The 24,944-nt window shown below is 45.0% G+C and overlaps 1 protein-coding gene across 1 annotated transcript in view; it reads left to right on the top strand.

Annotated features, from left to right (window-relative positions):
* TENM4 (teneurin transmembrane protein 4) overlaps window positions 1-24,944 on the top strand; it is a 750,531-nt gene that overhangs the window by 656,054 nt on the left and 69,533 nt on the right. Inside the window, exons 16-17 of the mRNA XM_058185522.1 lie at window positions 9,525-9,671; window positions 15,964-16,180. Coding sequence (XP_058041505.1) covers window positions 9,525-9,671; window positions 15,964-16,180 — 364 coding nt within the window. The remainder of the gene's footprint in view (window positions 1-9,524; window positions 9,672-15,963; window positions 16,181-24,944) is intronic.

Below are 24,944 nucleotides of genomic sequence, written 5' to 3'. Positions count from 1 at the left end.
GGGGAGCTGGGGCCAGACTCGGACAGTGAGGAGGTTGGGGAGGAACATGGGCCAGTCCTGGAGCCTGGGGAAGGCTCTGGTGAGTGCTCTGCGTCTGAGGCAGAGATGGGGCCAGGGCCGTCTAACAGTTATCAGCTACCTTCGGAGTCGGAGATAAGTGGGGCTGAAGAACAGCTGGAGCCTGTTCCCGATGTGCGCATGTTCTGCATGTTAAGGAACAAGGGCCGACTCAGGAGTAAAGGCACAGATGGACAGTGAATGGCCCCTCCCATAGGGAATAAATAGGAGCGAAAGGGGAGTGGAGTTTGCAGGAGATCATTAGTTCATTTCATTAGAGTGCAGATCTGTTCCTGACTTCTTGCAAGTATTGTCTGCTACAGAGTGGCCTTTGGAAGATATCGGCCTGGCAGCTCTCCAAACCTGATAAAGGTCTGTGGTTGTAAATTCACCCTTGAAAGACAGTTTGCCAGGACTTTGCTGGATGTGAATGAGAGGAATTCACATTAGCTTAATAAAAAGGGAGTCTGCTTTGTGCTTTTGTGAAGCCTAGGTTAGAACAGGAAGATAATGTTTCTCCGTCAACCTTTTCCCGGTTTATAATTCAGAACAAAAACTTGGAACTGATGTCCTTTAGCTTGCTTAGCAGCTATTCCACCTAAAATACCTTTTTGTATCTAAAATAGAACAGCAAAGACCATTAGGGGACTCCTCTCTCTCTCTCTCTCTCCTTCCCTCCCTCCCTCCCTCCCTCCCTGTCTCTCTCTCTCTCTCTCTTTTGGGTGACAGGCTGAAGCAATGCTTGTGCCACACTGGTTAGAAGCTGTGGTAATGAAACTGTTGTGACCGAGGCGCAAGTAGTGATTACCAAACACAATTCAATCCTGAACAAACTTATTTCATTAAAACAGCTGAGAATTAATTCATTCTCAGCTGAGTCCAAAACAAATTCTTTCTAAACAGTCCTTCGGCCTTATCACCAACCTTTGTTGTCTTTGGCAACCTGCCAGAGGCTTTTCTTGGCAAAAACCACACAAAGTTCAAGAGACGCTGACAAGAAGCAATGGAATCAATGTTGCTTTCCCACAAAGAACCCAACGGCCTTTTGCTGCTCTTTTAGGCCTTATGGGAGGGGCCAATCATCTCCTGGCCTTACTCCCAAGTTGTCCTTTTTCCTTCAGCTGCTCTTGCCTTCTGACAGCTTTTCGCATGCGTGCACTAGGAACAGGCTCCTCCTGTTCCTCTGCCTCTCTGCTGTCCGCCTCTGGAGGCTCCGGAGTCTGCACATCGCTCCCAGATGGCCCTGGCCCCATCTTTGCCTCCAACGCAGAGCCCTTGTCCAGGCCTTCCCCTGACTCCAGGACTGGCCCAAATCGTCCTCCTTAGCCTCCTCACTGTCCGACTCCGCTGCCGGCTCCGCAGGCTGCTGGCGGACCACAACAGAAACAACATATTAAAAGTTGAACATTTTAAAGCCTCCACCCAAGATGTATTATTTGTAATTCTCCAGGCATGTTGAATAACAGAATAAGGGACCCTAGAGGTCTTTTAGTCCAACCCTGTCGTCATTTCAGCCAAAATGGCTGTCCAATTTTGGTCACCACGATGTAAAAAAGATATGGAGACTCTAGAAAGAATGCAGAGAAGAGCAACGAAAGTGATTAGGGGACCGGAGGTTGAAATATATGAAGAACGGTTTCAGGTTATGTCTAGTTTAATGCGAAGAAGAACTAGGGATAACATGATAGAGGTCCTCCAATATTTGAGGGGCTGCCACAAAGAAGAAGGAGTCAAGCTATTCTTCAAAGCACCTGAAGGCAGGACAAGAAGCAGTGGATGGAAACTAATCAAGGAGAGAAGCAACCTAGAACTAAGGAGGAATTTCCTGACAGTGAGAACAATTAATCAGTGGAACAGGAGTTGTGGGTGCTCTATTACTGGAGGCTTTCAAGAACAGATTGGGCAGCTATTGTGGAATTCTGTGAGTTGGAAGTCCACAGCCTGCCAAGATTGGACGCCCCTCCCCCCGTTCTACAGATTTAAAACACTTTGTTCTAGGAATTCCACCCAACTCAATAAATTGGACAATGATTCTGAATTCTCCCAAGGAAGGACGAACACATGGATGGTTTCCAAGGGCAGTATTCACCCATCGTTGTGCCAATAATGAGAAGGAAAACGGAGAAATAGCACCCTCGTGAGGTCCTTCCTTGTAAATCTTCCCTTGGAGATTCAATCAATGCACGAGAGACCATTGGAAACCAGACAGGGCATTGATAAGACAGGACCCTCCTACAAACCCCCTGCCCACCTGCAATAAATATATTCCTCCTTTAAAAATTTATCTTCTGCCAAGCACTAGTTCTCACTCCAAATTCAGGAAGAAAACAAGGAGAATAAGAAGAAATTGGTCCAACGTTCTCGTTTGGTTCAGAAATACAGGCGGTCCTCCTTGACTTGCAACAGTTCATTTAATGACCGTTCAACATTTTGACGGCACTAAAAAAAACCTGACTTATGGTCATGTTTCGCACGCACGACCATTTGCGGCATTCTCGGGCGATCAAAATTCAGACACTTGGCAACTTGACTCATGCTTACGACGATTGCAATGTGATCCTCGAGGTCACGGGATTCCCCTTTTGCGACCTTCTGACGAGGGGAGTCAATGGGGAAGCCAGATTCGCTTAACAACCGTATTGCTTATTTAACGACGGCAGGGACTGGCTTCACACCAGTGGCAAGAAAGGTTTGTAAAATGGGGGGGGGCGGGAATTCACTTAACAATGATCTCACTTAGCAAGAGAAATTATGAGCTTAATGATGGTCATAAGTCGAGGACTGCCTGTACAGGACAAAGTTTGCCCTTGCCACCGGAAATCAATTTAAGAAGAAAACTGCAATATTAGATGAAAGCACGGGTGGGAGTCACATATTGGAGCAACCGGTTCACCCGGCGCCGAAAATGTGAGTGTGCACCGTCCGGACATGTGTGCAACATCAGAAAACACGGCAATTCATGCGTGCGCACCGTCCACACGTGCATACAATATCAAATAACACCGCAATTCGCTCGCGCTGCGTCAAAAACACAGCGATATAGGCAGTGGTGGGATTCAGCCGGTTCGCACCACTTCGGGGGAACCGGTTGTTAACTTTCTGAGCAGTTTGGCGAACTGGTTGTTGGAAGAAATCATTAGGGCAGAGAACCGGTTGTTAAATTATTCGAATCCCACTACTGGATATAGGACGGGATTGTGCCCGGGTAGGTGGCGGGCCCACCCGTAGGTCGCCACTACCGGTGCACCCAAACGGCTCCGAACCGGCTGAATACCACTTCTGGATGAAAGGTTTCAAAATCTTTTTCCAACTTCTCTTCTCGGATGTTTCTTGAAAGCCCAGAAGGTAGAGCTTAAGTTGAATGGAGCTGCTGTTGCTCTGCTCCTTTTACAACTGGTAGTAAAGTAGTAAACCTTCATTAGGAGAGGAAATTGATGATTAAAGACCTTTCCTCATGAGTATGGGGCCCGATTCTTTTTTTCAGCATTCCAGTTTGACACTGTGCTGTAAGTTGCAGCAAGGAGGTTCCACAAATTTAATTAGTGGAATGGCTTGCCTGGGTGCTCCCAATACTTTTAAGAAGAGATTGGACAGTCGTTTGTCTGAAATGGAATGGAGCTTCCTGCCTGAGTCAGGGGGTTGTACTAGAGGACCTTTAAGGTCCCTTCCAACTCTGTTATTCTGTTAAGTTAGGCCTGTGCTATGATCATAGGTCAGACATCCAGCTATTTCTACGGCTAAAAAACTTACAGAAGATCATTTTGACATTTGCTCTATGTGGAAACTATCTTCTGGATAGAAAATTGCCCCTCACAATGTCCAAGTTTGCCTTGTATCTTGGAAAAACAACATGCTTTAATTTGACCAGCCCCGTACGATATAAACTTAACAAATAAAATAAATAAATTCAGTAATTTTAGTATGAATTAGGAGGTGGCTTTCTCTTTTATCTGCTTTCTCTATAGCATAAGCCCGTTTTGATCCAGCGGTTAAGGCACCAAGTTAGAAACCAGGAGACTGTGAGTTCTAGTGCTGCCTTAGGAATGAAAGGCGTTTGGGTGATTTTGGGCCAATCACCAGCCACCTGTGAATTCTAGTTCCGCCTTAGGCATGAAAGGCGCCCGCATGATTTTGGCCCAATCAACAGGAGACTAAGAGTTCTAATCCAGCCTTAGGCATCAAAGCCAGCTGGGTGACTTTGGGGCCCCCCTCTCTCTCAGACCAGCCCACCTCACAAGGTTGTTTTTGTGGTAGAGAAAATAGGAGAAATGTGCATTAGGTAATGTTTGCTACCATGAGGTTAGTTATAAAAATATAACATATATACATAAGGGACAAACGGATAAATCAGTTATTTTAACCTGGTTTCAGAAGTTCCAAATTGGGCAGCTCTTGAATCTTTTTCAAACCATCCTGACCCAAACACTGTTTTTATGAGCAGTGATCTCACACACAAATATAAAGACACACAACAATGCCCTGCCTACTACCCCACCCACCCCCCAAAAAATTACCCCATTTGCAACACTGGTTAGACAAACCAACATAGATTCTCTTTCACAGAGGTCCGCATAGGAAGTCTTGATTCCAGATTAAACCCATCCTGTTTAGGGGAGATTGAAATCCTATCCCCTTTAAGTTCAGGGAAGTTTCCTGCTTTTTTTTTTTAAACTATACATTTTCACAGATGCTTCACAAAAAAATTGCCAACTTGGCAGGGGTGGGGGAAAGCCATTAAAAGTTGCCAATTTTTCTTTTCTTGGATTTTCTCCAGATGTGTAGTGACTATTTACCGTATATACTCGAATATAAGCCGATCCGAGTATAAGCCGAGGTCCCCAATTTTACCCCAAAAACTGGGGTAAACTGGGGACTCGAGTATAAGCCGAGGGTGGGAAATGAGGCACCTACCGGTTGGGGAAACCCTCCCTCCCTCAGCTGAGAAGGCTGGCGGCTCCCCCGCCCCGCCCTCTCACTGCACCGGCAGGGCTTCAGTCCGGTAAAATGTGGAAAAAAACTCGAGTATAAGCCGATATACTCGAGTATAAGCCGAGGGGCTTAAAAAAAAAAACTTGAGTATAAGCCGTATAGACCCGAGTATAAGCCGAGGGGACGTTTTTCAGCACAAAAAATGTGCTGAAAAACTCGGCTTATACTCGAGTATATACGGTATTTATTATTTATTTTTATTATTTATTATTTTGATTTATATACCGCCCTTCTCCCGAAGGACTCAGGGCGGTTTACAGCAAGGTAAAAACAAAGATACAAAAATTAAAACATTATTAAAAAACTGATTCAATTTAGCTGAAAATAATTAAAACTCTAATAAAAGCCCCCAATTAAAACTATTAGGCCCGCCCTGCGCGATGGAACAAAAATGTCTTGAGCTCGCGTCGAAAGGTCCGGAGGTCAGGGAGTCGACGTATCCCTGGAGGCAGCTCGTTCCAGAGGGCAGGAGCCCCCACAGACAAGGCCCTCCCCCTGGGGGTCGCCAGTCGACATTGCCTGACCGACGGCACCCTGAGGAGACCCTCCCTATGGGAGCGCACTGGTCAACGGGAGGCAATTGGTGGCAGCAGGCGGTCCCGTAAATAACCCGGTCCTAAGCCATGGAGCGCTTTAAAGATAGTAAAGACTATCATTCTGGGTTGAAACTAACTCTGTTACTCGAATTTTAATTCCTTTAAATTAATTGTAATTTAATTTACCAAAGTACAGCTGTAGTGGGGTGTGGGGGAGAGAAGATAAAAAGAAACTAGGAACAATTTCCTCTGCTGTTTTAAGACATGCAGCTAATTACAGGCATGGTTCAGAAAAGCCCCTAGGCCTGAAGACCATCTTAGCTTGTCTGATGACAGGACAATAAATTTTATTGGGTTGGACAAAGGCATTATTTTGGAAGCCCAGTGATGCGTCTAAGGGTTATTGTGAAGGGCAGAAGAAAGGAGGTTGTGCTGTGCCTTCTCTAAGCGGTGTCCAGAATCAGCACATTGCCCACAACAGTCTGGGTTGTCATTTTACCCGCCTCGGAAGGGTAGAAGGCTGAGTCAACCTTGAGCCGGTCAGGATCGAACTCCTAGCTGTGGCAGAGTTACTCTGCAATACCGCATTTTAACCACTGACCCCTTCCTTCCTTCCTTCCTTCCCTCCCTCCCTCCCGCCCTCCCTCCCTTCTTTCTCCATTTGCAACAGCCCTTAGACTTACCCTGTTTCCCCGAAAATAAGACCCAATCGGAAAATAAGCCCTAGCATGATTTTTCAGGATGTTCGTAATATAAGGCCTACCCCCAAAATAAGCCCCAGTTAAGATTGTCAGCAGACGGAGGCATTGGGCATTGTATTTCCCCCAAAATAAAACCTAACCGGAAAATAAGCCATAATAACATCTTTTGGAGCAAAAATTAATATAAGACCCAGTCTTATTTTGGGGGAAACACAGTACATACCGCTTCATAGTGTTTTACAGCCGTCTTTAAGCGGTTTTCACAGTCAGCCTATCACCTCCCAACAATCTGGGTACCTAACTTCACTGACCTCGGAAGGAAGGCTGAGTCAACCCTGAGCCGGTCAGGATCGAACTGCTGGCAGTGAGCAGTGAGCTAGCCTGCAATACTGTATTCTCGCCACCACAGCTCCGTTGTAAGTCGAGGACTATTGGGCTCATGTCTCCTGGCCTGTTTCCTTGGGTTCAAAGACACAGGCTTGCTATTCATCTCCCTTCCCTCCTTATGCTCATCCTTAATCAACATCCTTACCAGGGGTGAAATTCAGCCGGTTTGCCCAAACCGGTAGCGGAAATCTCAAGTGGGCTCGCCCGCCCTCCCTGGCGCTATGCCGTCCTATTTAGGCACATTTTGAAGCTGCGCGCAGGCACGCGAGCCAAGCGCACGCATGGAAGTCCACACACATGTGCAGAGGTGGCGCATGGAAGCATAGAGAGCGCACACGCACGCTCACATTTGCGAACTGGTAGGGAACCTCTGCCACCTCTGATCCTCACATCCTCCGCCGCTGCTCCTGATTTCTATAAAACAAACGTCGCGTCGCCCAAAATATATGTGTGCGTGTGTGTACATATATAAAAAGAGAGAGAGTTTAAATTTTGGAGGATTACCAGCAGCCGAAAAAAGAGTAGCCCATAAACTTTGGATCCTGTTAGCTCGAATGCCCGCGCCAGTGAACATTTTCATTCACCCCTAAGCTCTGGGGAAAAGAACAGCACCGTGGAGTAACTTCCAACTTCCATAAATCTCCTTGACTTCTGTAGACAGGATTCCTGTTGGAAGGGGCCAGACAGCTCGTGTTGTTTAGATTGTCTTAATTATGAACACATTTGCTGAACTCCCCAAATCAGCTATTCTGATCTGAGTAGAGAGTAATTGGTTGCATTCTGCTTTTAATCCGAACTAGCTCCAAAAGCCAGGCTCTTTAAGGATCCTCCTTTCAACGGAGATTTAAGAGGCTTTGTGTCTTTCTCGTGAGAAACGTGGGAAACGGGAGACGGTTCAAGCGGTCCGTTGGAAGCCAAATCCAGACTTTTCGGCACCCTCGCCAAACGACGACACAGGAAGTCCTCGACGTTTCGACCGTTCATTTAGTGACGATGCAAAGTTACAACGGCGCTTGAAAGAATAAAAATCGACCTAGAAAGTACAGGTTGTCCTCCCGCTGACGACCCCAATTGAGCCCCCAAATTTTATGTCGCGAAGCGAGACATTTGTGCAGTGAGTTTTGCCCCGTTTTACGATCTTTCTTGCCACGGTTGTTAAGCGAATCACCGCAGTGGATAAGTTAGTAACCCGGCTGTTAAGTGAATCTGCCTTCCCCATTGACTTTGCTTGCCAGCAGGTCGCAAAAGTTGGTCACATGACCCTGGGACGCTGCGCCCGTCATAAATATGAGTCGGTTTCCAAGCATCTGGATTTTGATCTCACGGTCATGGGGATGGCTGCAAAGATCGTTACTGCGAGTCGCTTTTTTTCAGTGCCGTCGTAACTTTGAACGGTCACTAAATAAACTGTTGTAAGTCAAGAACTACCGTACTTCCGCATCGGATGCTACTAAGTCACAGAAAAGCAGCCGTTAGCTTTGTCAGATGAAATTGTGATCGGAAATGAATGTTTTGATCGGTGAACATTTCTAGAAGAGACGTGTCAAGCACGATTTCATTGAGGGCCACATCAGGGCTGTGTTTGACCTCGGGGGTGGGGCGGGGGGTGGCCTGGGGGGGGGTGCTTGACGTCACTCGTGTCATGGGCGCATGCTTGGGCTTAGATAATGGTCCACAGAATTCAAAGGGAATTGGACTTAATCTGCTTGTAATTGAGAGTCACGAACCAATTAGGCGAACAAATTGTCTCCTGCAAACTCCACTCCCCTTTCGCTCCTCTTTTTTTTCCTTCTGGGAGGGGCCATTCATCGTCCACTTGTGGCCTTACTCCCAAATCAACCCTTGTTCTTTAGATAATAATAATAATTATTATTATTATTATTATTATTTAATTTTTATACTGCCGAAGGACTCAGGGCGGTGAACAGGCAAAATAAAAACAACAATCAAATACATACAGAATAAAATAAAATTAAAAAACTTATTTAAATTAGCCCAATCTAAAAATACTTTTAAAATCCCAAAACCTAATTAAAAAATTTAAAACCCTAAAGCAACTAAAATTCTAGGCCAGTCCCGCATGGATAAATAAATAGGTCTTAAGCTCGCGGTGAAAGGTCCGAAGGTCCGGAAGTTGGCGAAGTCCAGGGGGAAGCTCGTTCCACAGGGTAGGAGCCCCCACAGAGAAGGCCCTTCCCCTGGGGGCCGCCAGCCGACATTGCTTGGCTGACGGCGCCCTAAGGAGTCCCTCTCTGTGAGAGTGCACGGGTCGGTGGGAAGCAAACGGTGGCAGTAGGCGGTCCCGTAAGTAACCCAGTCCTAGGCCATGGAGCGCTTTAAAGGTGGTAACCAACACCTTGAAGTGCACCCGGAAGACCACAGGCAGCCAGTGCAGTCTGCGCAGGATTGGTGTTATATGGGAGGTCCGACCAGCTCCCTCTATCACCTGCGCAGCTGCATTCTGAACAGCTGGAGCCTCCGGGTACTCTTCAAGGGGAGCCCCATCATCTGGCAACTCCACTGGGAATAGGCTCCAGCTCTTTGTCTGCCTCACTGATGTCTGATTCCGAAGGCAGTTGATAACTGGCATACGGCCCTGGCCCCCTCTCTGCCTCTGACGCAGAGCCCTCGTCCGAGACCTTCCCCAGACTCCAGGGCTGGCTCATGTTCCTCCCTAACCTCCTCACTGTCCGAATCTGCTGGCCACTGGCGGCCACAACAGGAGCAAAATGGCCCTAAACTGCAAATCATCCCTCAATCTTTGTTTGCAACATGTGAATGGCCTGTGAATCTTGCTCTCAAATATTTAATTGCCTTCCCCAGCTAAACTTCCTTTTCCTTTTCCCCCTTCCAGAGGGATGTCCCGGGTTGTGTAACGGCAATGGTAGGTGCACGCTGGACATGAACGGCTGGCATTGTGTCTGTCAGCTGGGCTGGAGAGGGACAGGCTGTGACACGTCCATGGAGACCGCATGTGGAGACGCAAAAGACAACGATGGAGGTAAGATTCGTCCTGCTAGACGGGTTTATGGATCACAAATCTTCGTTTTGCATGGATAGAAATGAGCATGAGAAACAAACTGAATTTCAACCCAGGTTTGAAACCAAACGGCCTCACTTGGGATGTTCTCTCTGAACATTTCAAAGTTGGGTTGGACTAAAAGAAAGTTCAAAAATTGGCTTTTTTTTTCTTTTTTTTTTCTTTTTTTTTTGCAAGTTACGGATTTATGTCCATAAAGGGTAAGATTCCTGCAGGCTGCTGTGAAACTGATAACAGTTTTCTCTCTGGATAAAATCTTCCGTGCCAATAAAAGACAATATTTGTAGCTCAGGGTTGAACTGTAGGGCCCTAAGTGCTCTCTGAGCTTGGCTGTTTTCTTGTAGACATTTCATGACCCAATTAGGTAACTTCATCAGTGTTAGAAGGCAATGGGGTAGGAGGGAGGACTCTAGGGTCCTTGGTGCTCCCTGAGCTTGGTTGTTTTCCTGCAAACATTTCATTACCCAGCTAGATAACATCATCAGTGCTAGAAGGGAATGAGGTTGGAAGAGGAGGAGGACCTTAAGGTTGTTGGTGCTCCCTGAGCTTGGTTGTTTTCTTGTAGATGTTTTATGACCCAGCTAGGTAACATCAGCAGTACTAGAAGGGAGTAAGGTTGGAGGAGGAGGAGGACTTTAGGTTCCTTGGTGCTCTCTGAGCTTGTAGTTTTCTTGCAAATGTTTCATTACCCAGCTAGGTAACATCATTTATTTATTTATTTATTTATTTATTTATTTATAATTTAATTTCTATACCGCCCTTCTCCTGAAGGACTCAGGGCGGTTTACAGCCATATTAAAACACAAAATACAAATAACAAAGTTAAAACAAAGTTAAAAACAAATATTTAGTAGGCCGAATCAGTTTAAAACGGTCATAGACCGACATAAAACCCATATTAAAATTACAATTAAAAATTACACTTAGGCTAGTCCCGCACGATGAAATAATAAGGTCTTCAGTTCATGTTTGAAGGTCCGGAGGTCGGGGAGTTGGCGTAACCCCGGAGGCAGCTCATTCCAAAGGGCCGGTGCTGCCACAGAGAAGGCTCTCCCCCTTCATCAGTTCAAGAAGGGAGTGGGGTTGGAGGAGGAGGAGGAAGGTCCTTGGCGCTCTCTGAGCTTGGTTGTTTTCTTGTAGACATTTCATGGCCCAACTAGGTAACGTCATCAGTGCTACGGTAAAAGGGAGTACGGTTTGCTCTTTGTTTATATACAAGATTGCCATGTCACCAAGATAAGCATTAGACCAGGGGTCTGCAAACTTGGCTCTTTTAAGACTTGTGGATTTCAACTCCCAGAGTTCCTCAGCCAGCTTTGCTGGCTGAGGAACTCTGGGAGTTGAAATCCACAAGTCTTAAAAGAGCCAAGTTTGCAGACCCCTGCACTAGACCAACATCCAATCTGTAAACAACACCCAAGAAACCAGCAACCAAGACAAACAATCGAACAGTAAACAACAGTCTAACCAAAGAACCACCAAAAACGGTCCAACTACCGCTGACAGGGCAAGCCACTTTGACCTAAACCTACATTGCCGATTACCCACAATTTACTTCGTTGGAAAGAGATATCTAAAACTTGCTAGATTAAACATAAAAGAGATATCCCCAAGGTGCTTTTTCAAAAGGCAAACTGGATTTCGTTTTTCCTTGAAGCCGTTTCGCTTCTCATCCAGGAAGCTTCTTCGGTTCTGACTGTCAGAACTGAATGTCTATAGAACTGGCTGTCAGAAGACTGAGAATCTCTACACATATAAAAGAGATGTGCCAATTGATTCCAACATTTATGTTCTTCAATGAGAAATTTGTTCCAGTGAGTTTTGCCCCATTTTGCCCCAAACCTTTCTTGCCACCGTTGTTAAGCGAATCACTGAACTTGTTACAATAGTGGCCAAAATTGTGGGAACCTTTTGGGAAAAGTGTATTTTTCAGGTTTGATGGCTAATAACACCACTTTTGTTTTTGGAGTTTCAAGATAAAACTATTCCACTGCTGGAATGGCCTGGGAATAGCCCAGACCTTCACCCAATGGAAAATTTATGGAGCTCACTAAAGAAACTTGTTAGTCAGAAGTGACCCAGCAATAAAACCCAGTTAATAGAAGCCATCATTTAATCTTGGTTTCACATTAGAACAGCTGAGGAACTAAACGTTCACTCCATGGGAAGACATTGTAAGGCCATAATTCATGCTAAAGGTTACCCAACTAAGCATTAACTGACATGGATGATAATCCATAATAATCCACCATAATTATAATATATATATTATAATTATGGTGGATTACCTCAGAAAACCTCAGAATTATGGTGGATTACCTCAGAAAACATATATATATATATATATATATATATATATATATATATATATATATATATGTTTTTTTTTATATATATATATTTTTATATATATTTTATATATATATTTTATATATATAATTATATATATATAATTATGGATGATAATCCATAATAATCCACCAGGCCCAAGGTTGACTCAGCCTTCCATCCTTTATAAGGTAGGTAAAATGAGGACCCAGATTGTTGGGGGCAATAAATTGACTTTGTATATAATATACAAATGGATGAAGACTATTGCTTAACACAGTGTAAGCTGCCCTGAGTCTTCGGAGAAGGGCGGGATATAAATGCAAAAAAAAAAAAATTTTTGTAGATCTCGTTTTTTCTACATGTTTTCCTTCTCTTCTTTATACTGTCAATGCTATTCTAATAGCAAATCCTTCATAAAAGTTATTGCATTACGTTCTTGATTCAATTATCTTTCCATTGATATATAATCTTATGGTACTACTCCCCCAAAAAAGCGGTGCTGCTAGCTAGTTTTAGAAAATTCACTTTTCCCAAAAGATTTCCACAATTTTGGCCACTGAATGTAAATTACCTGACCATAGGGATGGCTGAAACGGTCATAAAGTGTTCAAAACGGTCCTAAATCACTTTCTTTTCTCGATTTAACAACCGTTCGTTTAGTGACCGTTGTTTCGATGTTACAACGGTCGCTAAACGAACGCTGGTTAAGCCGAGAACTTATCTGAAGTCTGGATTCCCATCAACCAAAGTCCCTTCTCCGTTCCTGAGCCCTGCGGGTGTTGTGTGTACTCTCACACCGCCAAGACTACATGATTTTTGGAGAAAGGAAACAAGATAAATTCCAGTCGGAGCTTAGCCATTTCAAGAGGATTTAAAAGTGAGGTGGCTTTTTTATCATAAAATGTACAGATGATTGAATGCTGTAGGTTAGCCCGGTGTGGTAACAAATCCAAATTGCTTCCTTTGGGAAAAAGATTTGAGGTGGGGGCTGAGACAAGAACCGGCAGAAATAGCCTGCTGCCCCTTCTGATAACCCCCCCAACAGGCTTCAAACCTGCCCTCTTTCTTCCCTCTCGTGAAATTAAATAGCCCCCTCCTCATTCCTATTGACAGCCGGCTCAAGGCTATCGTTCTTGTCCAGATGTGTCAGAAATACGGATTTCGAGCCGTCATCTCTACTTCTGTTGAACTGGCCGAGAAACGACCACATTTAGCGTGATTTTTCTGGAGGGCCCGCCTCAGAAAAGAAACTTCCTCCTCATTTTTTTTTTTTTTAAAAAAAGGCATTATTTAAAGTGGTCCATTGTTCCTGGTCAATCTCCTACGTGCGTCTGGAGAAAACTGGAACACTTCAGAAGTTGTGGAATGCTTCGTCACTGGAGGCTTTCAAGAAGAGACTGGATCTCCTTCTTGGGCAGTGTGGTCGGGGGGTTGGACTAGATGACCTACAATCGTGATGGCGAACCTATGGCACGCATAGCCATATCAGTGGGCACGCGAGCTCAGCTCCGCAGGCCGTTTCTGGCATCCAGAGGACCTCCAGGAGAGGTGGAGAAGGCTGTTTTCACCCTCGCCAAACTCCTAGAGAGGCTCTGGAGGCTGGGGACAGCAAAAAACAGGCCTTCCAGTCCTACCGGAAGTTGGTAAATGGGCCATTTTCAGCCTCTGGAGGACATCCAGCGGGATGGGGAAGGCTGTTTTTCTCCTCCCCAGACTCCTAGAGAGGCTCTGGAGGCTGGGGACAGCAAAAAACGGGCCTTCCGGTCCTAAGTTGGCAAATGGACCGTTTTTGTCCTTCGGAGGACCTTCGGAGTGGTGAAGAAGGACATTTTCGCCCACCCCAGACTCCTAGAAAGGCTCTGGAGGCAAATGAGAGAGAATAATGGGCCTACCGGGCCATTGCCTTCCAGGAGCGGGGAGGGAGCGCACGCTTGCATGGGGCGGAGTGCAAAGAATTATGGGTGTGGGCACATGCGTGTGTGTCCCCCTAAACCCCCCCCCCCAGCACACGATGGCAAAAAGGTCCCTTCCAGCTCTGTCAATCTGTTTTAACTTTGGGACCCATCCAGGCTGAGATTCTTTCAAGCAGCTAATTTCCACCTTGGATTGAAATTTATGAGTGTTCCTACGACAATCTTTGTTGGATTAAAAAAATGCCTTCTAATACAGGGTAATCCTCGATTTACAACCACAGCTGAGCCGGACATTTCTGGGGCTAAGTGAGACATTGATTAATGTCTAGGAAGGAGGCCACGACAAATGACTTCTGAAAATCTGGCCAAGACGACCGTAGGAATCCATCCAGGCAATCTTCAGAAGTCAAAGCTGACTCAAAGATGCTAAATAAATAAATGCATCTGTACCAGGAGATATTGGTACAGGGGTTATGGGCTGTGGTGTGGCGCAGCGGTTAGAATGCAATATTGCAGGCTGACTTTGTCCACTTTCAGGAGTTTGATCCCAGCTGTCTCTGTAAACCGCTTAGAGACGGCTGTAAAAGCACAGCGAATAGGTATAGAAGTCTATTGGGAAGGAAGGAAGGAAGGAAGGAAGGAAGGAAGGAAGGAAGGAAGGAAGGAAGGAAGGAAGGAAGGAAGGAGCCATGGTGGCACAGTGCTTAGAATGCAATATTGCAAGCTAGCTCTGCCCACTGCCAGCAGTTCGATCCTGATTGGCTGAAGGTTGACTCAGCCTTCCATCCTTCCAAGGTCGGTCAAATGAGGACCCAGATTGTTGGGTGCAAGATGCTGTTATTTGTAAACCATTTAGAGAAGTCTGGAAGGCACTGTGAAGCGGTATATACAGTGGTGAGCTGCTGCCAGTTCGGACCGGTTCGGGTGAACCGGTAGTTCCGATGATCAGCTGACCCCGTCCTATCCTGTCCTATATTTCCTTCTTTCTGGCTCAGCTGATTTGCGCCCCTCCGCTGTTCTACTTACCGGGTGTTCTGTTTCCCTCCCCCAATACTCCCAACAAAGAGTCAGTCAAAGGCCTTCTTTTCTAGTTTATTTACATCAATAAATTTTCTGACCACGTCTACCTATGGCCTGCCAAGTCTCTGGAGATAACTAGGAAATTATAGATAAGGCCAGAGTTACTCACGAATATATTCTTCCCTCCATTGATACAGTTTGCCCGCGCAAATTCACTGCTTTGTCCAAGACAAAAAGCCAGGAAGTTCCGCCTCCTGCTTTTATAGCCTCTGTGGGTGTCATTCCGTGTCTCATCATTCTCTGACTTTGTCCCAACGCCTCCTCTGCTGCACGCGCCGATCACATCTGCGCAGTCTTGCATCAAGCCAAAATTGTTCTTGGGGCGTTGCCAAATCAGAAGGAGGCCCGGGGGAATCAGGCCTTGCCGGCCCCTCCTCCTCCCCTTGGATGGGTGCCAGGGAGGGAGAGGGCCCAGGAGAAGCAGGCCTTGCCAGGTCTTCTTCCTCACTTTCTGAATCATCTGAGTCCAGGAGTCCGAGTCCAGGAACCTGGGTCACAACACCGGGGCAGCCTTAGAAGGTAAGCAGCTGAGCTTCAAAGTGCTGTATTTTGAATGCTGCACACAAGCGCGTTAGGCGCATGCGTGTGTGAAGCCTGCGTGCGTGCGTAAAGCGCACGCTCACAGAACCTGTTGCTAAACCGGTTGTACCCAGTGATAGGATTCAACCAGTTCGCACCACTTCGGGAGAACCGGTTGTTAACTTTCTGAGCAGTTCGGCGAACTGGTTGTTGGAAGAAATCATTAGGGCAGAGAACCAGTTGTTAAATTATTGGAATCCCACCACTGGTTGTAGCCCACCACTGGGTATATAAGTCCGAGTGCTGTTGCTATTGCTTATGTTCCTGGGTTACAGAGCTAAGTATTCTAGATTCCAGATCTTTTACCCCAGTGAGGCTGTCCAACCGGTCTTTGTGTCTTTGGTCCACAGATGGGCTAGTGGACTGCATGGACCCCGACTGCTGCTTTCAGTCCCTGTGCCGGATCAACACGCTCTGCTTGGGCTCTCCAGATCCCCTGGACATCATACAGGAGACCCAGGCCCCCATGTCCCAGCAGAAGCTCTACTCTTTCTACGATCGGGTCAAGTTTCTAATTGGCAAGGACAGCACACACGTCGTCCCTGGAGAGAATCCATTCAGCGGAGGGTAAGTTTCCTTCCTTCCTTCCTTCCTTCCCTCCCTCCCTCCCTCTTTTTCTTTTTTCTTTCTCTGTCTTTCTCTTTCTTTCTTTCTTTCTTCCTTCTTTCCTTCCTTCTTTCCCTCCCTCCCTCCCTCTTTTTCTTTTTTCTTTCTCTGTCTTTCTCTTTTTCTTTCTTTCTTCCTTCCTTCCTTCTTTCCTTCCTTCCTTCCTTCCTCCCTCCCTCTTTTCTTTTCTTTCTCTGTCTTTCTCTTTTTCTTTCTTCCTTCCTTCTTTCTTTCTTCCTTTCTTTTTCTTTCTTTCCTTCTTTCCTTCTTCCCTCCCTCCCTCCTTTTTCTCTTTTCTTTCTCTGTCTTTCTTTCTATCCTTCCTTCTTTCCTTCTCTCCCTCCCTCCTTCCTTCCTCCCTCCCTCTTTTTTTCCCTTTCTTTCTCTGTCTCTTTCTCTCCTTTCTTTTTCTTTCTTTCCTTCCTTCCTTCTTCCTTCCATCCCTTCTTCCTCCCTCCCTCTTTTTTCTTTTTCCCTTTTCTTTCTGTCTCTTTCTCTCCTTTCTTTCTTTTTTCCTTCCTTCCCTCCCTTCCTTCTTCCTTCTTTCCTCCCTCCCTTCCTCCTTTTTCTCTTTTCTTTCTGCCTTTCTCTTCTTTCTTTCTTTCTATCTTTCTTTCTATCTTTTCTTCTCTCCCTCCCTCCTTCCTTCCTCTTTGCCTCCCTCCCTTCTTTCCTTCCTCCCTCCCTCCCTCCCTCTTTTTCTTTTTCTCTTTTCTTTCTCTTTCTGTTTCTCTTCTTTCTTTCCTTCTTTCCTTCTCTCCCTCCCTCCTTCCTTCCTTTTTCCCTCCATCCATTCTTCCTTCCTTCCTCCCTCCCTCCCTCTTTTTCTTTTCCCCTTTTCTTTCTCTCTCTCTCTCTCTCTTTCTCTCCTTTCTTTCTTTTTCTTTCTTTTTTGCTTCCTCCCTTCCTGCCTTCTTAAAAAGAAATCTCAGAAGACTTGGAGAAAGACATTTCCTCCCGTAGTATTTCTGTCTGCAATGTTTGGGGTTGTAGGTACCTGACTTTGCAAATGTTGCCACACACAGCGAGCGTTGTGGTATACCAATTGTGGTTCAACTTTAATAAGCGTTTTCCCCCCCTTGAAAATCAGAAGTTCGTAAGGAGTTCGTAGCCTGCTTGTTATGATTTTATTAATGATTTCTCTCCCTGAAGAATTTGTTCTAAACTCTGCACTAGCCATGTACTGGAGCTACCTTCTGTCTCTAATGCACAGCACAATTTAAATATTATTATGCTGGAGTCTAATACTGATTAAATTCTCTGAGAGCAGTGATTTATGCAACCAAAATGGCAAAAGCCACACATGAGAGAAAGAGAGAGAGAGAGGGAAGGAGAGAGAGAGGGAGAGAGAGAAAGAGAGAAAATCAGAGTAACCATGGACTTTTGCAGAAAAGTGCAAAAGGAACAAAAAATATAGGGTAGGAATGAATGAATGGAGGCAAACGTACAAAGGAGGACAATGAAGGCAAACGTATAAAGCAGTGGTGAAATGTAAAATTTGTTACTACCGGTTCTGTGGGCGTGGCTTTGTGGTGGTGTGGGAAATGTGACCGGGTGGGCGTGGCCATTTTTTTTTACTTTTAAAAGCTTTGTTTTTTTTTTTGCCTTTAAAAGAAAAAAAAACTCTGACGATCAGGCAACTCAGCTGGGATCGTCAGAGCCTTCTAAAAGCAATCGGCTGAAGAGATTGTAGAAAAAATGCTTTTAAGAAGCTCTGACAATCCCAATTGAGCATCAGAGGCTTTTTCTTCTGACTTTTCGGCGGAAGAAAAAATGCTTTTAAAAGTAAAAAAAAAAAAACCTCTGATGATCGCATGGCTCAGCTGGGCATGGGGGGGGACGGGCAGGGATTTTTGCTACCGGTTCTCCAAACCACCCGCTGTCATCGCTACCGGATTGGGCGATCTGGTCCAAACCAGGAGCATTTCACCCCTGGTACAAAGACACTGATTGGTTCCTAACTCTCCTAAAAGTCCAAAATAAGAAGTAAAAGAGATTGCACAGAATTAGCCGGTGAATTCTGGGAGTTGAAGTCCACCCGTCTTAAGGTTGCAGAGGTCAAGAAACACCAATATAAAGAATTAAATGCCCAGTCTAAAAAAACAACAACAACAACCCTGAGTTGGAGCAGCCATCATTCCTAGGGCAGAGGTCTCCAACCTTGGCAACTTTAAGACTTGTGGACTTCAACTCCCAGAATTCCTCAGCCAGCTTTGCTGGCTGAGGGATTCTGGGAGTTGAAGTCCACAAGTCTTAAAGTTGCCAAGGTTGGAGACCCCTGTTCTAGGGAACAAAAGATACTTCAATGTGGCGTCCACAGCTGTGAAGTAGAATCACTGCAGTTGTTAAATTAGGCACACTAACTTAGTTAAAGTGAATCTGGCTTTTCCGTTGACTTTGCTTGTCACAGGATCTCAAAAGGGGATCACGTGACCCCAGGACACTGCAACCGTCATAAATATGAGTCAGTTGCCAGGTGTGTGGATTTGGATCATGTGACCAAGGGGATCCTGCTGCAACAGTCATAAGTGTGGAAAACGGTCTTAGGTCGCTTTTTTTTTGGGGGGGGGTGCTGTCGTAACTTCAAACGGTCACTAAACGAAGTGCTGTAAGTCTCCATACAGGTTCTTCCTTCCGTTCCTCAAAGTTCTTCCTTCTGCTCTTTACAAATGAAAGAAAGAAAGAAAGAAAGAAAGAAAGAAAGAAAGAAAGAAAGAAAGAAAGAAAGAAAGAAAGAAAGAAAGAAAGAAAGAAAGAAAGGAGAGAGGGAGAGAGAAAGAAAGAGAGGGAGAGAGAAAGAGGGAGGGAGAAAGAAAGAGAAAGAAGGAAGGAGGGAGGAAGAGAGGAAGAGAAAGAAAGAAAAGAGGAGGGAGAGAAAGAAGGAGAGAGAAAGAAGGAGAGAGAAAGAAAGGACGGAGAGAGAGAGAGAAGAAAGGAGGAGAGAGAAAAGGAGGAGAGAGAAAGAAAGAAAGAAAAGGGAGGGAGAGGAAGGAGGAGGACGGAGGAGAGAGAAAGAAAGAAAGAAAAGGGAGGAGGGAGAGAGAAAGAAAAAGAGAGAGAGAGGAAGGGAGGAGGAGGGAGAGAGAGAAAGAAAGAAAGGAAGGAGAGAGAAAGAAAAAGAGGAGGAGGAGAGAGAGAAAGGAGGAGAGAAAGAAGGAAAGAAGGAGGAGAGAGAGACAAAGAAAGAAAGGAAGGGAGGAGGGAGGAGGAGGGAGGAGAGAGAAAGAGAGAGGAGAGAGAGAGAAAGAAAGGAAGGAAGGAAGGAGGAGGAGAAAGAAAGAAAGAAGGAGGAAGAGAGAGAGAGAAAGAAAGGGAGAGAGAAAGAAAGAAAGAAAGAAAGAAAGAAAGAAAGAAAGAAAGAAAGAAAGAAAAAGAGGGAGGGAGAGAGAAAGAAGGAAAGAAGGAGGGAGAGAGAAAGAGAGAGAGAGAGAGAAGAAAGGGAGAGAGAAAGAAAGAAAGAAAGAAAGAAAGAAAGAAAGAAAGAAAGAAAGAAAGAAAGAAAAAGAAAGAAAAAGAACGACCAGCCTCAAGGTGGATAGGTTGACTGACATTAGCAATAAATGCTCTCCTTGGAAGAGCCCAAAGGCCAAATTAGGGACTTATCCTGGTGAAGAAGATCTCCCTTGTGTGGTTGCTCAGAGTCCACCCCAACTTAACGGCCTGGACTCAATCAACCTCTGGCCCTCGGTGACCCTCCTGGCCCACTCCGCAGGGCAAGGCAAGACCGTTTTAAAAAAACGCTTGAAGGTAACGAAGCCAACAAGGAGAAGGAACCAGCCAGCAACCCCATCAAGGGAGGCTCAGGTAGCGCAAGAGCTCTTGAGAGCAGCTCCTCCAAAGGCTGCACAAAGACTCCCGTTTGTGGGGATGCTTATCTCGAGGAGGACCCTCTGTCGAAGCCAACTCTATGACCCTCACCGAGGTGTTTAAACTATACCTTTTGGGAAGGCGCTTTGATTAATTTAAATATTAAATCAAGACGACTTTTTACTAGCCCTAGAGAGAATTTATGGGTGTCCACGATATTCTCTCTTTGTCGTCCCCTTTCTCTTTTTATCCTTTCTCTCTCTTTCCATCTCTCTCTCTCTGTTTCTTTCTTCCTCTTTGTCTCCCTCTCTCTGTTTTTCTGTGCGCGTGTGTTGCCTTCCCTCTCTCTCTCTCTTTTTTTTCTCTTTTCTCTTTCTCTCTTTTTCTCTCTGTCTTTCTGTTTTTCTCTCTGTCTCTCTGTTCCTTTCCTCCTCTCTCTTTTTTCTTTCTTTTTCTCTCTCTTTCTCATTTCTCTCTCTTCCCCCCCTCTCTTTCTCTCTGTTTCTTTCTCCCTCTGTGTGTGTGTCTCTCTCTGTTTTTCTCTGTGTGCTTGTGTTGCTTTCCCTCTCTCTTTCTTTTCTCTTTTCTCTTTCTTTTTCTTTCTCCTTTCTCTCTTGTCTCTCTGTTTTTCTCTCTATCTCTCTGTTCCTTTCCTCCTCTCTCTCTTTTCTCTTTTTCTTTCTCCTTTCTCTGTCTCTCTTTCTTTCCTTCTCCGACTCTCTCTCTCTCTCTCTTGTGTGTTTCTTTTCTCCGTGTGCGTCTCTCTCTGTTTCTCTCTCTCTCTCTGTCTCTCTCTCTCTCTCCCTCTATTTCTCCCTCTGTCATTTAGCTGCCCTTGTCAGCCCAATTTCACTTTAAAGGAGGCGGTCACAGGTGGCTGGCTTACCTGAACTCCATCAGGAAATTGAAGGGCTTCAGCGCCCTTTCAAGAAGATATAATTTCTGAGCAAATAAAATAAATAAAATAGAAGTGCCATCTTTCCCCAACACCCCCCCCTCCACTGCCTTACTTGCTCTTGACACCTTAACACAGAAGTTCTACAGCTGCCGCACACTGCTGTCTCACACTTAAGTGGTTGTCTACTAGGTCTTCCTAGATCCCTAGATCCCTCCCTCCCGCTTTAAAAAATGAATGAGGCCATTGTGGTTTTGAGCAAGGAGACATCGCAATGGGTCCAAAGGAGGAAACGGTTGCTATGAATTCCATTTGGAGGAGGGGGGGGAGTGAGAAAACACCTTTGCACATGGAAGCATCAAACAGTTGGCTCTCTTTCTCTAATAGCTATAAAACGACTGTTAACATGTCAATTATTTTTATCAGTAAGAGGAAGGGGGGAGGAAAAACCCACCTGTTGTGGTCTGCCAGCAGCCTGCGGAACTGGCAACAGAGTCGGACAGCAATGAGGCTGAGGAAGAGCATGGGCCAGTCCTGGAGGCTGGGGGAGGCCTGGATGAGAGGTCTGCGTCGGAGGCTGAGGTGGGGCCAGGGCCGTCGGGAAGTGATGTGCGGACTCTGGAGTCTCCTGAGGCTGACAGTAGTGAGGCAGAGGAACAGGAGGAGCCTGTTCCTAATGCACGCATGAGAAGAGCTGCCAGAAGGCAAGAGCAGCTCAAGCAGAGAGGACGACTCAGGAGTAAGGCTGAGAGATGATTGGCCCCTCCCATAAGGCTTAAAAGACCAGCACCAGTTTCAGCTTTGCCAGAAAACAACATTGATAGCTTCGTCTTCTTGCATTTATTTTGTATCAGTGTCTTTTGAACTTCTGCCAAGAAAAGCCTTTGGCAGTTTGCCTAATTGGACCCAGGTTTGGGATAGGACTGAATTTGTGTTGGGAGGAATTTGCTTTAATTTAGTTGAACTACGCTGGGAATGAAGCAATTCTCAGCTGTTCAAATAAAGTTTGTTTGTTTTCACGGACTGAGTTTCCTACTACCACTTGGGCCTGGGTCACAACAATCCTTTTAGAGAGCTGTTGAGGCCACCCCAGGATGCCGCGACAGTCATAAATATGAGTCCGTTTCCAAGCCATCACGGCAAGCGATGGTTGTCGCTCACTTTTCTCCCAGTGTGCTATCGCTTCACACAGTCACTAAACAAGCCGTTGTAAGTTGAGGACTTTCCTGTATTGCAAAAAAACATCATCTACTGTAGTCTCATCATTCATGGAGAGGTATAAAAGCCCGACAGCTTAAAAAATTCCATGCTTTCCTTAACACTTTAAATAACATTTCGACGTCTTCTTTTTAACTGCTGTTTGGGGAAAGTTGGTTTTCTATATGCTTTCTGCCAAAAAAAAATAAAATGCAGCAGCCTTGCAATTCCATCTGTTTTATGACTTCCCGAGGAGTCTCTTTTATTTTCCTCTACAATATTATTTTCTGCCTAATTGAATTCCGAAACGACTAGAGATCACCTCTGCCTGAACGAGAGCCAGGACAGCTTCTTGTACTTAAAATGACTTCACCCAAAATTGAGTCCTCTGGGTTCAATCCTTTTTTTTATAACTAGTAAAGGAAGCTTGGACCAATCTCCTTTGGCATAGAGAGATTTCCCAAACCAAGAAGAGAGTCACAGGATAACAGAGTTAGAAGGGACCTTGGAGGCCTTCTAGTCCAACCCCCTGCACGGGCAGCAGATCCTATACCATTCCAGACAAATGGTTGTCCAATCCCTTCTTAAAGAGTGTTGGAGCACCCACAATTTCTGGAGGCAAGCTGTTCCACCTGTTAATTGTTCTAACTGTCAGGAAATTCCTCCCTAGTTCTAAGTTGCTTCTCTCCTTGATTAGTTTCCACCCATTGCTTCTTGTCCTGCCCTCAGGTGCCTTGGAGGATAGCTTGACTCCCTCTTCTTTGGGGCAGACCCTGAGATATTGGAACACTGCTATCATGTCTCCCCTAGTCCTTCTTTTCATTAAACTAGACATACCCAATTCCTGCAACCGTTCTTCATATGTTTTAGCCTCCAGTCCCCTAATCCTCTTTGTTGCTCTTCTCTGCACTCTTTCTAGAGTCTCAGCATCTTTTTTACATCGTGGCGACCAAAATTGGATGCCGTATTCCAAGTGTGGCGTTACCGAGGCCTTATAAAGTGGTATTAACACATCAACTGATTTTGATTCTATCCCTCTGTTTATGCAGCCCAGAACTGTGTTGGCTTTTTTGGCAGCTGCTGCACACGGCTGGCTCATATTTAAATGGTTGCCCACTAGGACTCCAAGATCCCTCTCACAGTTACTACTACTGAGGCAGGTACCACATATTCCAGTGGTGGGTTTCAAATTTTTTTACTACCGGTTCTGTGGGTGTGACTTGGTGGGCATGGCTTTGTGGGCATGGCAGGGAAAGGATACTGTAAAATCTCCATTCCCACCCCACTCCAGGGGAAGGTTACTGCAAAATCCCTATTTCCTCCCATCAGCTGGGACTCAGGAGACAGAGAATAGATGGGGGAGGGGCCAATCAGAATTTTTACTACCGGTTCTCCGAACTACTCAAAATTTCCACTACCAGTTCTCCAGAACTGGTCAGAACCTGTTGAAACCCACCTCTGACGTATTCTGCACCCGAGTGTTTGGTTTTTCTTGCCTAAATGTAGAACCTTTTTAAGAAGAGTCTAGACAGTCACTTATCTGAAATGGTATAGGTTCTCCTGCTTGAGCAGGGGGCTGGAATAGAAGACCTCCAAGGTCCCTTCCAGCTCGTTCTGTTCCATTCCATTATTCTATTCTATTCTATTCTATTCTATTCTATTCTATTCTATTCTATTCTATTTCTATTCCTCTTCTCTTCTCTTCTCTTCTAATTCCATTCTTCTCTTCTCTTCTCTTCTAATTCCATTCTTCTATTCTATTCTCTTCTCTTCTCTTCTCTTCTATTCTATTCTATTTTATTCTATTCTATTCTATTCTAATTCCATTCTCTTCTCTTCTCTTCTCTTCTCTTCTATTCTATTCTAATTCCATTCTTCTCTTCTCTTCTATTTTATTCGATTCTATTCTATTCTATTTCTATTCCTCTTCTCTTCTCTTCTCTTCTCTTCTATTCTATACTATTCTAATTCCATTCTTCTCTCTCTCTTCTCTTCTATTCTATTCTATTCTAATTCCATTCTTCTCTTCTCTTCTATTCTCTTCTCTTCTATTCTATTCTATTCTATTCTATTCTATTCTAATTCCATTCTTCTATTCTATCCTATTCTAATTCAATTCTTCTATTCTATTCTATTCTATTTTAATTCCATTCGTCTATTCTATTCTATTCTATTCTGTTCTAATTCCATTCTTCTCTTCTCTTCTCTTCTCTTCTCTTCTCTTCTCTTCTCTTCTCTTCTCTTCTCTTCTCTTCTCTTCTCTGCTGGACAACTATTTGACTGGGATGGATAAAGACTTGAGGATGGTTTGGATTAGAAGACCTCCAAGGTCGCTTCCAACCCTACGATTCTATGTTCTGTGTCTTATCTTTTCCCACCTCTATCGCAGAGAACGGATTTTCCATCCCCATTTTCAACCGGATACTCATTTTCCACCGCTCTTTTGCCTCTGTGCGGGTTTTTTTGCAGGCTTCCCTCCCTTTTTGTCTCCCAGCTATCTGGCCTAATCCAGGCGCTTGCCGAAAATATTTCTGCAAGATGCTTACCGATGAACAGAGCTTTCCTGTTGGATGAGCGCTTTGTAAATCTTGGCATCCCTTGATAACAGTTTTCTTATAATGTCTTTTAAATTCTTGCGTCGGCTTTGGGAATTTAAAAAAAAAAAAATTCTTGTGGGGAAGCATTTGGGCCAATCCTCGTAACTCTTATTATTATTATTATTTTAATCTTGCTGAAGTTTGGTCTGTAATGCATCTAAACGCTGTAATTGGAAACAGCCTTTTTTTTTTTTTTTAGATCGGAAGTCAGCGGATAAATTGATAGAGA

The sequence above is a fragment of the Ahaetulla prasina genome, chromosome 5, assembly GCF_028640845.1.
Source record: "Ahaetulla prasina isolate Xishuangbanna chromosome 5, ASM2864084v1, whole genome shotgun sequence".
Taxonomy (NCBI): domain Eukaryota; kingdom Metazoa; phylum Chordata; class Lepidosauria; order Squamata; family Colubridae; genus Ahaetulla; species Ahaetulla prasina.
The sequence above is the reverse complement of the archived record's forward strand: the minus strand, read 5'-3'. Positions and strand labels throughout refer to the sequence as shown.